The following is a 13,559-nucleotide window of genomic DNA, read 5'->3' as shown; positions in this document are numbered from 1 at the left end:
TAGATTTCAGATTTTTAGTTAGTAGTGTTTCAAACTTTTACAATTAAAGGTAAAGAAGATTGCTAGAGAGTAGAGATAATCGAACACATCATGATCATTCACTAATCGACATGATTATTATTTACAACAGTTTTGAATTTTGATCTCAAGTTTTAGCAACAAAGAGGTTATTATATAGTTACGTACTAGAGCTGGAAACACGTTAGTTGCTCCCATTCGGACCACTGACAGAGATATCTTCAGGCTGCCTCTCCCTAGATGACATAGCCTTGGCGTCTTTTTCTTTCTTTCTCACAAAGGAGAGAAAGGAGTGGATGCTTCTTCTAGCGGTCAACCCCTCTCTTCAGGACGTTGACGTATCATCAACACTGTATACACTGCAACAGCAAGAACGCCTGTCCCTCCACACATCACAAACAATCCCCAAAAGCTACTAAGCTCCAGCCTATGTACTTTTATCTCTGCGCCTTGCAGAGAGCAAGCTTTCCTCAGCAACCATTTGTCTCTAATTCTCTGCATATCTCCATTTTCTGATAGCTGCAGAATCGCCACAGAGACGTCTACAGCCAAAGGAGAGTTACGCGGAAATGCCTGAACAGTGACAAATATGTATCATCATCACTATCACGTTATCAAATTATATATATATATATATTCTACAGGCTACTGTTTGTCCTCAGACCAATTGAGAGTTGTTTAAATTCAGTACTCAGAAAGATACTCACAAATCCCCATCCGTGCTGTGTGAACTCTCGACCAACTATGCCGAATTCACATATGTTTGAGAGGAAAAGCTCTATGTAAGCACGTTCATCGACAATAGCAGCAACACCACCTTTTCCTGGACCACTTCTTAAGGCATTATCATATTCCTCTGGAGACACGAGAGGGACAAGTCTTGATTCATGGATACTGAGTTCGTTAATCAGATAATCTCTGACAAAGGAGCCTTTTGGATACCCAATAGGATCATGGTTTGTTTGCAAAGTTTCTATGCCTTTGATTGGCGAAGACAGCTGATGGACTGTGAGGATTGACGTGAGGCTTGCAGTATAACTTGAGTTGATTATGAGAACCAAGAATAGCCATAGTATCAAAACTATTCTTCCAAGGTTGGTGGTGGTAGTTTCTCCTGCAAAAAGTCAGCAGAGAACATTGGACACCTTGCCAGTTTTTAAAATGGAAAGCAACAGCGAAAAAAAGAAGGGGGCATGAAGGAGCACACTTACTATGCGAAAAGAAAAGAGTTGAAAAGCTGAACCTGCAAGACAGCAAAATATTTCAGAGAAAAAAACGTGAAACAATTGTATAGTGTTTGGAATTGAGTACGTCCAGTTCAAGCTTATTCTATTCACCAGAAACTAGTCATGACTTGTCTACGAGGAGGGCCTCGAAACTGGTCATTCTGTTTGTGCTCCAGACACCAAATGACAGCACCGACTATGGGGAAAGACGCAGCTGCAATAAGCCACATCTGAGGTGTGAACGGCCTCAAGAACGCCATAGCACTGGAACCCAACTTCCAAACAGGAGCCACCACCACTAACCCCGACTCCACATACGGCTGAGTAAAATCTGCCATTTTGGTTCTCTCTGTTATAATGGTGATATCACCAACACCTGCATCATAGACCTGTGAAAAAGATGTTTGAGCCACAAAATATGTAATTAAAAACCCATCAAACAGAGCGATCATCAAAACAAGTTTTAAAAGAGTGCTTATGTGCTCACCCCAGCTGATATCAAGCGCACTAGCTCAGAGTTATTTGGATTGTCATGACCACTTTCAAAAGTTACAAGCTCAAACGGGACTGCATAAGGTAATAAGTTGAGAGCAGCAATGAAGACATCAACACAGAAGCCAGAGATCATCCCGTTGGTTTTGACTGAGACAACCTCTTCGAACTTGTAACGTTTTGGAACTCCAATCCTCAAACGCCTTCCATTGTTCGGGAACACCCATCCACGGGGAACTTTTGTTGTCTGTCCCGGCCAGACAACACTATGAAGCTTCAGTCCTGAAAAAGATGTGTTGTCTAGCTCGTCAGCCAGCGTCACAGACAAGCCTATATTATTATACCAGTAACCAATGGTCCTGTAACCAGTGCCAATGACATTAAGCACATCAAATGCTGGATTTACAAGGTTCCTGTCTCTAGTAAACTTCATCCTACCGGTTAAGCCAATTCTATCAACTTGTAAGATGCTCTCAAGAAATATTTGTCCTCTATCAAAGACTTTTAGAGCATCAAGGTGCAATTTTCCACCCCCGAGCTCAGATGTAGTAGGATTCTTCGAAAAGGAAACGATTCCACCTTTTTGGTAGAAATCATCAATGGCGTGAGCAAGCAGCCATACAGTATCATAAGCATACAGTCCATAAGTGTTCAGTCCAAGATGAGTTAAATTATGCCACCTTTGAACGAAGTTCTTCTTCATGATAGAGTTGGGAGTGTGCAGGCGCATTGCAATGACCCCTTGAATGTTATTTATTGTGTCCAATGGCAGAGGAGAGTCTGTGTCGATGATTGTAGAGAGCCAGTTGGTAGCAATCCACACGTAACCAGTGCCCATCATACCAAGATTCTGAGCCACATCGAACAACTCTAGGCCCCAGATGAAAGAAGCGTGAACGACAATGACCCGTGACTCACTCAACACTACCTTAAACAGCAAGTCAGTGATGTTCTCTTTGGTAGGTTTGGGGGGCAAAGCTGCTCTGTATGAGATTCTGCAGCGCTTCTCCGCCAATTTCTCGCCCAAAGCAGCTACCCCGTTTTGGCCATAATCATCATCCCCGTATATGGCTATCACCTCTCTCCAGCCATAGAAGTGAGCAATGTCTGCAATGGCGGCCATCTGGAAGACATCATTCTGTGAAGTTCTGATGAAGAAAGGGAACTGCAGAGGAGACATAGCAGGGTCTGTGGCAGTGAAGGATAGTATAGGAACGTTTAGTTCTGTTGCAATGTGAGCTACTACACGGGCGGTTGTTGATCTCTGAGGGACAATTATGGCCACTGTCTCGGACTCCATGAACCGTAGAGCTTTTAATGTGAAACATAGACCAATCAGTCAGGAAACCGAATACCAGAATTTAGACATGAGTAGTATTAGAAACTTAACTAGACAGCAGAACCATCCAAGAAAGAAGAGACGGATGAAATCAAAGTTAAATACGATTAGAAGAGACGGTTTTGATTATCCATGACCAAAGTAAAGAAAGGAAATGATAAAACTTTTAACAGACAAACACAAAATCATCATCCAACAATCCCAGAGTAGTCTCACTTACGTTCTAAGAAGCTCATGAATCCATTGAATTTTGTGTCATGCATGATGATCTTGAGTAAAGTATTGTTAAGAACGCTAGGGCTAGCATTTATGTCTTCAACAGCAGCATCCATAGCAACTTTGACGACTCTACCGATGTGAGAATTGAATGTGAAAACCGAGCCGATGTTCAGAACTTGGGGTCTCGCAGAGACACTTGTGGTGAGTCCTTGTAAAGGAACTGCACGGCAGATGATGAGCATAAACAGAAACCGCTTCATCTTCTCAAATTCAGCAGCTTCCTGTTTCACAAAGTAAAAAAAGAGATGAAGGTCAAGTTATGGAGTCACTTATATGACCACTATTACACATAAATAACCACTAATACAAAGCAAACATGATCAGAACTGAAAGCAGTGATGCAATGTTGAGAGAACGAGATATGCTAGACCTGTCACTTTTTCATTAAGCGTTAGGAATTGGTAGAGCGAGTAATTGTACAACATCAAACTTTCATAATCCTCTGTTTATTAGAAAGAAACAAAACAAATTGGAGAAGCAATGGAAAGAGAGACAGAGATGAAGGTGTACCATTAGAGTTCTGGAAATTGATATAAAGGCTGATCAAAACTCCACCGATGCCGACGTTAAGAAATGGGTCTGCTAAAGAATAAAACCAGACACAACCTTCATTATTCTATGTGTTTACACAAGCTTGTGTTTACACTACTCTATGTTAGGGGAAGGAAACGGAAAGAACGGGAAACGAATAAACAAATAATTTTACTATTTAACTTTAGTGGAATGTGAAGCACGTGTGGCAGCCAGAGAGCTACTTGGTGAGTAAAATAAGGGGGAAGAAGGAAGAAAGGTATTTTTTACATATAAAAGAGCTTTTGGTCGGAATTTGGAAATGGCACCGGAAGTTTCTCCGATGATTAACACTTTGGAGGTTGCAGATGACATAATGGCGAATCTCAGCTCCTCAGACAAGCCTCCAGGGAATCTCTCTGCCACGTGAGCTACTACACGGGTGAATTTTGAGGGCCAATTATGGCCACTGTCTCAGACTCCATGAACTGTAGTGCTTTCAATATGAAACAAAACATAAAACAATCAGTCAGTAAACCGGATATGAACATGAGGATGCTTACATGCTGTAGTACTAGAAACTAAAGTAAATAGCGGAACCATCCAAGCAGGAATATAAATCAGCAATCATATAAAAAGACTGATTTAACTATCGATGAACGAAACATATAAAAAGGAGCAGTCACCCATAATAACCATCCAGCAATCACAGAGCAGTCTCACTTACGTTCCATGATGGTCCAGGTCCTGAATGGAGTGGTCATAAGAACGCTGAGGGTAGGCATTTCCACCTCCAAAAGCAGCATCCATAGCAACTTTGACAACTTTACCGACGTGGAACTGAATGTGTAAACCGAGCCGATGTTCACAACTTGAGGTCTGGAGACATTTGTGGTGAGTCCTTGTAAAGGAACTGCCTCGGAGATGATGAGCATATGCAGAAACCACCTTTCATCTTCTCAATTAGAATAGATTTCTGTTTCACAACGTCAAAAGAAAGGAAGGTCAAGTTATGGAGTCACTAAAATGACCAGAACTGAAAGAATGAATGGGAATGTTGAGAGAAGAGATATGCTAGACCTTTCGCTTTCTCATTAAGGGTGAGTGAACCGTAGAGCAAGTAATTGAGTGCCCATCCATTGTAGTAAGTGCAAAGTGGAGACCGTGTTCACAGATTCTCACTCAATGATATCCTTCTGTCTCAGTTGAACCATCAATTCATCTTTCCAAATCAAAGTCGGAAGCTCCTTCAAATACCAAAAAGACCACTCAGATGAAAATCTCAGCTTTAACGCAATCGAGTTGTGCGCCATAAACAAACCTTTAAAGTCAATACCTTTTTTTTGTTTTTAATTTGTTCTTTAAAGTCTACACCTTTTGCTATCTAATAACCCTAAAAAGGCGAGTTTTGCAATAGTTTAATGGCTAATTGTACTAGGATAATGACCCAAATTCACAAAAAAATGTTGTAATCCTCTGTAAATTAGAAATAAACAAACAAAAATCGGAGAAGCAATGTAAAGAGAGACCGAGATAGAAGAGTGCCATTAGGGTTCTGGACCAATTAACTGGTCAAAACTCCACCACTTTCCAATGCCGATGACACAAAGAAGAAATGGGTTCGCTTGAGAGAGTAAGACCCAGACGAAAGCCTCCATCTTTCGCTCAAAGCAACACAGTACACTGCTCTGTAGGCCTGGGCATTCGGTTAACCATTCGGTTTCGGTTCGGTTGTATTCGGTTTCGGTTATTTTGGATATAGTAATATAGTAACCATTTGGATATTTATGAAATTTCGGTTTAGTTCGGTTCGGTTTCTTTCGGTTCGGTTTCGGTTTGGTTATTTAAATAAATAACCATAACTAACATAAATTATATTAACATTAACCAAATAAACCAAATATAACCAAAACTAACCGAATATAACCAAAATTAACCAAATATACAATAACAAAAATACAAAAAAGGGAAAAATATTGATTCAATTTTACAAAATAGTATTTAACTTTGTAAATTCAAAATAATAACATTTACATATATTGATTATTTAAAATATTTAATTGTTTTGAATCTAGAAATAATTTATATTTTAAGTTTATTTTATAGTTTTGCATAATATTAAGTATATAATATTTGATATCTTCTAGGTTTTCGGATATTTCGGTTAACCATTTAATTGTCGGTTCGGTTCGGTTCGGTTCGGTTTCGGTTAGTTTGGATATAGATTCTTACTAACCATTCGGGTATTTGAAGAATTTCGGTTCGGTTCGGTTTAGTTTTTTTCGGTTCGGTTTCGGTCGGTTATTTGGTTATCGGTTATTTTGCCCAGCCCTACTGCTCTGTGTTGGAATGCAGATGAAGGAGACGGAAGAATATGAAAGAAACTAATAAAAAAAATAATTCAATTTTAAAATATTAAAAAATTGGAATTGAAAGCACACGTGGCAGACAGAGAGCTAACTGGCGAGTAAAATAAGGAGGAGGAAGAAGGAAACAAAACAATAAAAAAAAAAGCTATAGCTACTATTTATAAAAAAAAGAGATGATTTTGATTTTGATTTTGACAAAAAAAGAAAGCCTTTGATCGGAATCTGGAGAAAAATGGCACCGGTTACTGAAGTTTCTCCGATGATTAACACTTTGGACGTTACAGATGACAAAATGGCTAACCTCAGCTCCTCTGGCAAACCTCCTAGGAACAACATCTCTGCAATGCGCCATTGCAATAGCACTGCTTGGTTGATCGATTCCGTTGGTTCATTCTCTTCTTTGCTTTTTTTTTTTTATTATAAAGATAATGTAGCTAAGATCAGACGTGAATCTTTTGGAAATCGGATCTCATGTGATCTTACATTGTCAAAATTAATGATTGTTCCCAGGAGGGAGATGAGAGATTTGGTGCAAAATCTCCTGAAGGAGTAAACTCAACGTTCCAGCCTGTGTTCAGATCTGGAAGCTGGTCTGATAAAGGACCGAAGCAATCTATGGAAGATGAATTCATTTGTGTGGATGATCTTACAGAGCATTTCGGATCATCCACTGTAGGGCTGGGCAAAATAACCGATAACCAAATAACCGACCGAAACTGAACCGAAAAAAACTAAACCGAACCGAACCGAAATTCTTCAAATACCCGAATGGTTAGTAAAAATCTATATCCAAACTAACCGAAACCGAACCGAACCGAACCGACAATTAAAAGATCTAATCCACTGGAGCTTTCTATGGGGTATATATAAAAGATCTGTTTTATCAAAGTCCAAAAATATGCTCTGTTTTAAAAAAATTTGGTTGTGTTATATGGAAGGTGTTTGATGGACATGGAGGTGTTGATGCTGCATCATTCACAAAGGATAACATTATGAAGCTTGTAATGGAAGACAAACATTTCCCAACCAGCACTAAGAAGGCAACAAGGAGTGCTTTCGTCAAGACTGATCATGCTTTAGCTGATGCTTCTTGTCTCGATAGATCATCTGGTACCACTGCACTCACTGCTCTCATCTTGGACAAGACCATGTTGATTGCGAACGCTGGTGACTCCAGAGCGGTGTTGGGGAAACGTGGCAGAGCTATTGAGCTATCAAAGGACCACAAGCCCAACTGTACTTCTGAGCGGCTACGTATTGAGAAGCTTGGTGGTGTTATCTATGATGGTTATCTTAACGGGCAGCTCTCTGTGGCTCGAGCTTTAGGAGATTGGCACATTAAGGGAGCTAAAGGTTCACTCTGTCCGCTTAGCTGTGAGCCTGAGCTGGAGGAGATTGTGCTGACTGAGGAGGATGAGTTTCTTATAATGGGATGTGATGGACTCTGGGATGTGATGAGCAGCCAGTGTGCTGTGACAATGGTTAGGAGGGAGCTGATGCAGCATAATGATCCTGAGAAATCCTCTCAAGCTCAGGTCAAGGAGGCACTTCAACGCAACAGCTGTGATAATCTTACTGTAGTGGTTGTCTGTTTCTCTCTGGAACCGCCTCCTCGGATTGAGATCCCTAAGTCGCATAAGAGGAGGAGCATCTCTGCAGAGGGATTGGATCTCCTCAAAGGCGTTTTGAACGAGTTGTGAAGGAAACTGAGCAAGTTGAGAGAAAAGGTAAGAAGAGAGTTGCTTTATTCTTTTTTTTTGTTTCCTCTTTTGATAGGAAACGTCAGAGATTAGAGGTTGTGTGCTTTTTTTTTCTCTGGTTTTTCCAAGTTTTGATTGATTCCATTATTCTTTTTGTAAGGAATTTGACCCATTTTTTATACTGTAGATCTTACCATATTTAAATGATTCATATTTGGTTCATAATTTAACAAATGAAGCAAAACATTCGGATATGGTTATTGCCTGGATTTGCTTCATTGAAATTGCTACCTGAACTACTGATGAGGCCTCTTTGGTTTGTTTGGATCCTTGTGTTCTTTCCCACTTTCCTTCCTCTAGCTAACCAAATATCAAAATATGATCAAGCAACAATGCAGTACCTAAATCTCTTAGAAACAAACGCAGAAAATATCCAAAGATGCGCATAGGAAACGGCAGAAACTACCTATAATATGCATGACTCTTCTGCCCTTGGTGGCTTGGTCTATCAAGCAGCATGATAATTTCTGCAATGAGACAGAGCACGGTCGAAGAAGACAAGTCACTTAAGGATCAGACGATCAAGTGATCAACAGAGGTAAGCTAGCATCCGGCATCCGCTCTCATTGCGATACAGAAACTCAAAATGAACAAAATTTGAAAATAGGGAGCTGAGGTTTGGCGGGGAACTTGGATGTTATATTCGTGCTCTAACCACTCTTTGACGAATAATCAGCCCATTATTTACAAGATAGATTTGCTTGTTCCTTCTCTTGCTCTAATTCCTACACGCCAATTTGAATTTTGGAGTCTTTGGAAAACCATTTTTCGGAACGATGAATCATAGAAAGAACGAATATGAAGAAGCATGTGTAACTGTATCGAGTAATTGATGGTTGTTGTGGGAGTGTTAAATCTTAAGGGCTATCCACCTGAGACAATTGCCTCTAGCTGGCGTCACAAGGTCCAACTTTAATACAATGAAATAACAAAAAGAGAAAACTTTTGGCTCCGACTTGAGCTCCATGTGATCACAATGGTCACCCCAGTGAAGAAAATAAATCAGGATCTGGGCTTGTGCAGACGAGGCCGGTTGCAGAAGATCCGACCATTGGCCCTCACTAGTGCAGTTATGCCCACACAAATCCCCGTCCACAGCAATGAGAAGAACAAGTGCTTATGCTTATAATCACTCCCAACTGCTCAGAAATTTACACAGTTTAAGATTAAGTTTGACAGAAAATCTAACTATTCAGCAAAAGAAAGATCATACAGTACTTACCTTGTTTCAGAGACATTGTTGCAAACCAGAAACTGATCAGAACCACGAACAATGCCACTGGGAAGTTCTGAGAAATGAAATTACTTCGTTATAAGACTAGAATTCTTTGTGTGCTAAGAAAGTGAAAAATAGTTCATTGATGAACGCTTACAGCTACAGCCTCAAGGCCTCCCTTTTGAGGCACAGGTGCCATGTCTCGGCTCACAGCAACTATATAGTGCCCTTGCAGGAGATCAATCGCATCCTGTTGCACACAGCCATATTAACTAGAGTCAGGACACATTCCAGTTACAGGGGTAAGTGATACAACAAGTAGTAGCACACAGTTCTAGGTATACAACTGAACATAATTAGATGATACAAGTTTCGTTGCTGAGAATGAAAAGCCACTGACCTGCTTAGTTCCATCAGCAAAGTTATTCAGGTAATAGCGTACAAGGGAGCTCCAACCATCTTTAACGACACCATGGGCAGTCCGATGTCCATACCTAGTATTGAGCCGGTTAGAGACACATTAGATGGCATGTAGAGTACATCTAAAAAACACTCCTAGATTAAACATATCGCAAAAGTACCTGACGAAATCTCCTTTAAGTGCAGGAGTACCAGAGTACTGAATGCTGATTTCATCACCATGATTAGCCCATACTGAAAGGCGAAAAGCACATAAGCAACACGTATAAATTCAAACTTTACATCTAAGTAGTGCAATATCAGATTTCCTACAAAGATAGGAGACTGACATATTTTATAGCGTTCATCAAAATTCAGATGTGAGCTTATGGTTTCTTCAGCACCAAAAACACCGATCCTTTTGAGTTGAAGTTCTAGCATCTTTCGACCTATCATGCTCTGCACTTGGCAGGAAGTATGCAGCATGGATGAGCAAATGTTAATGAGATCAGAGGAGCAGCAGCATAGTATTATGACTAACCTGGGTGACATTTGTACGGTCTAAGCAGTCTATGCAGTTTGATCGGACAACACCAAGCTGCTCCTTCATTTTATCACCCTTTTCATTCAACAGAAAGTACCTGTGTAATTCAGGTAACTCAAAATGACATTCCATTTTTTATTTATACTTACTCAGATTTCAAGATTAATTAACTAGAAATGTCCAAGAAAGTCATACCCATTTTGTTCGAGAAACCCCTCGATCTGCTCATACAGAATTGATAAGCGCTCAAAATGAATATGCCCACAGATTTTATGGAAATCGAAGTGCAGATATCTACAAGATAAGGCACCCTCTTTAATGAGTTGAAGACAATAAGCAAACTTTCTAAAAGCACATTAGAGGAACAGATCGACTACCTTATATCATCCCCAGTTATGTGTTGCATAACACTAGCATACTTCTCGCTTAAGCGCCCCTCGCCACCATGCTGATTAGAGAAATATTAAGGAATAAAAGTTAAAGTAGATTTATGCAATGCACAAATATGACCTGTACCACACAGTCACATAACTGTACCTTATTAACAAGATCAACTGCCAAAACTGATCCATATTTTTTCCTTAGGTCCAAAAAGTGCCGCTCAGCTATCCGTGTCTGCAAGAGAAGCACCCAATACAAGTTATTTAAAGTACCCAAAGAGCAAGTGGTTAGTTAATTAGTACTTACAGCTTCTTCAGGTTGGACAATCTCAAATTTCGGCTTGTAAGTCAGATCTACAATTTGCTCCCACATAAAAGGTATGGATCCCCTGACCTGCATATATAGGGGTTGAAATAACATTACGAATTCAATCGTGGGCTCGTGGATAACTCAATCTCGGGGGATAATTATATGCAAAAAAGTATGTGAATAATGTATCTACAAAATGACCAAAGATTTGAAGCACAAGGGAAAATAGAATATGCAAGCATGTAAAAACCACCTGAACAAATGATGACGAATATCCATTCATCTGTACAATTTGCTCAGTCTCCACAAAATTAGCAACATAGCCATCAAGATCAGCTCCTCTTCGCCACATACGCGTACCTTGTAAATGATCCAAGATAAGAGGGTGAAACAGTCACAACACAATACCCATCATCTAACTTTCCTGCAGACAAGGACATATATGTCTCCTATCTATCTAATAGAAATAAGTCTAAACTGATGTTAAGGTGCCAACCATCGCACTTTCCTATTCTCATAACAAGTCCCAGCAAGTTCTGTCAATATCTAGGTTTTTTGCTTAATTCTGGTAAAAAGGTCCTAGTAGTAAAACAAATAACTGAAGTCCCAGCAACCTACTTACACATTCACGCTACATGTCAGAATAATAAAACCTATCAAACAATTTGCAATCAAAGTATAAAGAGTAAAAATAGCACATAGAGATATGTACCGTTTCTCCTAGTGCATCTCCTTGCAATCAGAGTAACATCAACAATATCTCGTCCAATGGCAGTTTCAAAACTATTAAAGCGTGATTACAGGTTAAGGAAAAATTCATTTTATAATAAAATGTAACCATGAAAACAAGGGATATTGTTGAAAAAGGGAGTGAAAAAAGGATATTCCCTTGAATTATTGGAAGCAAGAACTGATCAAGCTGCAAATTTAAGACAACAAATGAAACAAGGGTAAGATATTCTGCAAGTAGGAAAACAAGGGGATGTGATAAATTTAAAGAACCTCAGGGATACACTCATACACACCTTATTATCGATTAATACTTCCAGCATGTAATTGTTCCAAAGAAACCTCGGCTCAGCCTGTCAAAAAGAACGCAACACCAGTAGAAGTTATTTTCAGTTCTGCCACGGACATGCAGCAAGTAAAGACTAACTAATGCTTCCAAAGTTTGATAATTTTCACAAAAGGAGCTATATTGGTCACCTGTCTCCACAGAGGAAGTGACTTAGACTCAACACCCAAATCATGCAAGCGTTGTGAGCTGAAATCGCAAAAATAAATATCAAACTTAAAAGGAAAGCTATTTTTAGAGTAATGTCAGATATTTTTAGATAAAACTGGTTTGTGCAGCATGCCTTAGTGCAGAAGTACAACATCTGTAAGTTTCAACATCAATGTGTAACCACAAAAACATCATAAGGAAGAAGGAAATGAGCTGATTACCTCAGTGTTAAGTTAACTTCATATGAGAAATAGAGACCAGTTGTCTTTTCCGCGACACTTAGCAGCTTGGAGAACTCAGTCTCCATCTTTTTCTGCCGGAATTGATACAATGCTTTGAGATTTTGATATCCATCATTACATACTATAATACTAATACATATTCAACAACAACAAAACAGGCGCAAATGGTTTTACCTGTTCTTCAGGCGAGTTTTTAAGTGAATGATCACAAGGAAGAACCTTAAGGGTTGTAATTTTGAATATAGGATGGCCAAGAAACGAGCCAACACGTTCACTCTCGGTTACAACCACCAAGTATGATCCTGAAGTGAAAGAATATGCAATCTAATAAATAAATAAAAACGCTCTCGGATAGATATGTTTCAGATCTAAAATTGAAATTAACCAGAAACACCCTAAGCATACACAAAGTCTATCTGTATACAGAATCGTTTCAACATGATAATTGTTTCTAACCTGCAAGGAGCTTCAACATCCCAACCACACCATATATGGCATGGATTTTAGGGACACGCACGGAATTGCATTCTGGAACTTGATCTGAGGATAAGACATCATCAACCATTGCCAGTAAAAGCACCCAAAAAAAAAAAAAAAAAAAAAAAAAACGAATCAAGAATTTAAAAACCAACCGATGAGCTTCATGGAAGCATCGAGACGACTAATATCCAAACATTGAGCGCCTGAACCATCAGCTGGCTCGATAACATACTGATCGGGAAATTCCCATAAACGTAGCCGAGAATGTAATTTGTTCCGAGAATCAGCTACCTCCATACTACAAATTAAACAGGAAAATCTTAAATCGTGTAGGGGAAAAGCTAAGGAGAAGAGAACTTCTAACAGAAAACGAATCGAAGATGAATGAAAAGATCACCTGAGCTTGGGGAAAAGGGAGATCTGAAGCTTCGCCGAGAAACGTCAGCAAAAATTGCGACGAAGAAGGAAATTGAAAATTATGGAGTTTGCGTAGAACGTGCAAATGATTTTTAGCGTTTAATCGTTGGATCAAGTCTTGATGACTCCCTGAATCCTCCTTATTAGTGCGCGACCACATCACATGTACCTTTCCAAGCCAGCTAGATTTCTACACAGGTCCTCGGTTCGATTCCTACTTCCTACCACTTATTATGATACTATTTCACAGACTGTTGTTACTTAATTAGACTCGGATTCATTTCTCACTAAGTCTCTTCTTAACAATAATCTTCTGATCAATTTTAATTTAGCCACAAATCATCTTAAGAAAA

The 13,559-nt window shown here is 39.4% G+C and overlaps 2 protein-coding genes and 1 pseudogene across 4 annotated transcripts; 1 reads left to right on the top strand and 2 right to left on the bottom strand.

Annotated features, from left to right (window-relative positions):
- Positions 1 to 76: 76 nt before the first annotated feature.
- Positions 77 to 3,994, bottom strand: LOC104784013 (glutamate receptor 3.6-like; annotated as a pseudogene). Its single transcript, XR_015597002.1, has 7 exons — positions 3,865 to 3,994; positions 3,296 to 3,575; positions 1,732 to 3,047; positions 1,356 to 1,633; positions 1,230 to 1,261; positions 726 to 1,132; positions 77 to 591 (listed from the first exon to the last, which is right to left on the bottom strand). The product of XR_015597002.1 is annotated as a glutamate receptor 3.6-like (transcript).
- A 2,405-nt stretch (positions 3,995 to 6,399) lies between these two features.
- LOC104780982 (putative protein phosphatase 2C 47) lies at positions 6,400 to 8,167 on the top strand. 2 transcript variants are annotated; one of them, XM_087510521.1, is made up of 4 exons: positions 6,400 to 6,615; positions 6,744 to 6,906; positions 7,080 to 7,093; positions 7,172 to 8,167. In XM_087510521.1, exons 1-4 carry the CDS (start codon positions 6,466 to 6,468, stop codon positions 7,931 to 7,933), a joined length of 1,089 nt encoding a protein of 362 aa, XP_087366647.1. In that variant the 5' UTR covers positions 6,400 to 6,465; the 3' UTR covers positions 7,934 to 8,167. The 2 variants fall into 2 exon arrangements, with proteins under 2 accessions (XP_087366647.1, XP_087366648.1); XM_087510522.1 differs by having other exon boundaries at positions 6,427 to 6,619.
- A 590-nt stretch (positions 8,168 to 8,757) lies between these two features.
- Positions 8,758 to 13,536, bottom strand: LOC104711689 (phosphoinositide phosphatase SAC7). Its single transcript, XM_087510518.1, has 21 exons — positions 13,187 to 13,536; positions 12,942 to 13,087; positions 12,766 to 12,849; positions 12,484 to 12,611; positions 12,289 to 12,380; positions 12,049 to 12,106; positions 11,868 to 11,924; positions 11,728 to 11,761; positions 11,555 to 11,635; positions 11,096 to 11,202; positions 10,840 to 10,926; positions 10,690 to 10,767; positions 10,530 to 10,600; positions 10,348 to 10,446; positions 10,150 to 10,249; positions 9,959 to 10,067; positions 9,791 to 9,863; positions 9,610 to 9,703; positions 9,367 to 9,459; positions 9,216 to 9,282; positions 8,758 to 9,132 (listed from the first exon to the last, which is right to left on the bottom strand). Exons 2-21 carry the CDS (start codon positions 13,084 to 13,086, stop codon positions 8,996 to 8,998), a joined length of 1,794 nt encoding a protein of 597 aa, XP_087366644.1. The 5' UTR covers position 13,087; positions 13,187 to 13,536; the 3' UTR covers positions 8,758 to 8,995.
- Between the last annotated feature and the right edge of the window lie 23 nt (positions 13,537 to 13,559).

This window comes from Camelina sativa, chromosome 4, assembly GCF_030686135.1.
Source record: "Camelina sativa cultivar CO46 ecotype springtype chromosome 4, ASM3068613v1".
In the NCBI taxonomy this organism is placed as follows: Eukaryota; Viridiplantae; Streptophyta; class Magnoliopsida; order Brassicales; family Brassicaceae; genus Camelina; species Camelina sativa.
This window is presented reverse-complemented; position numbering and strand designations above follow the sequence as displayed.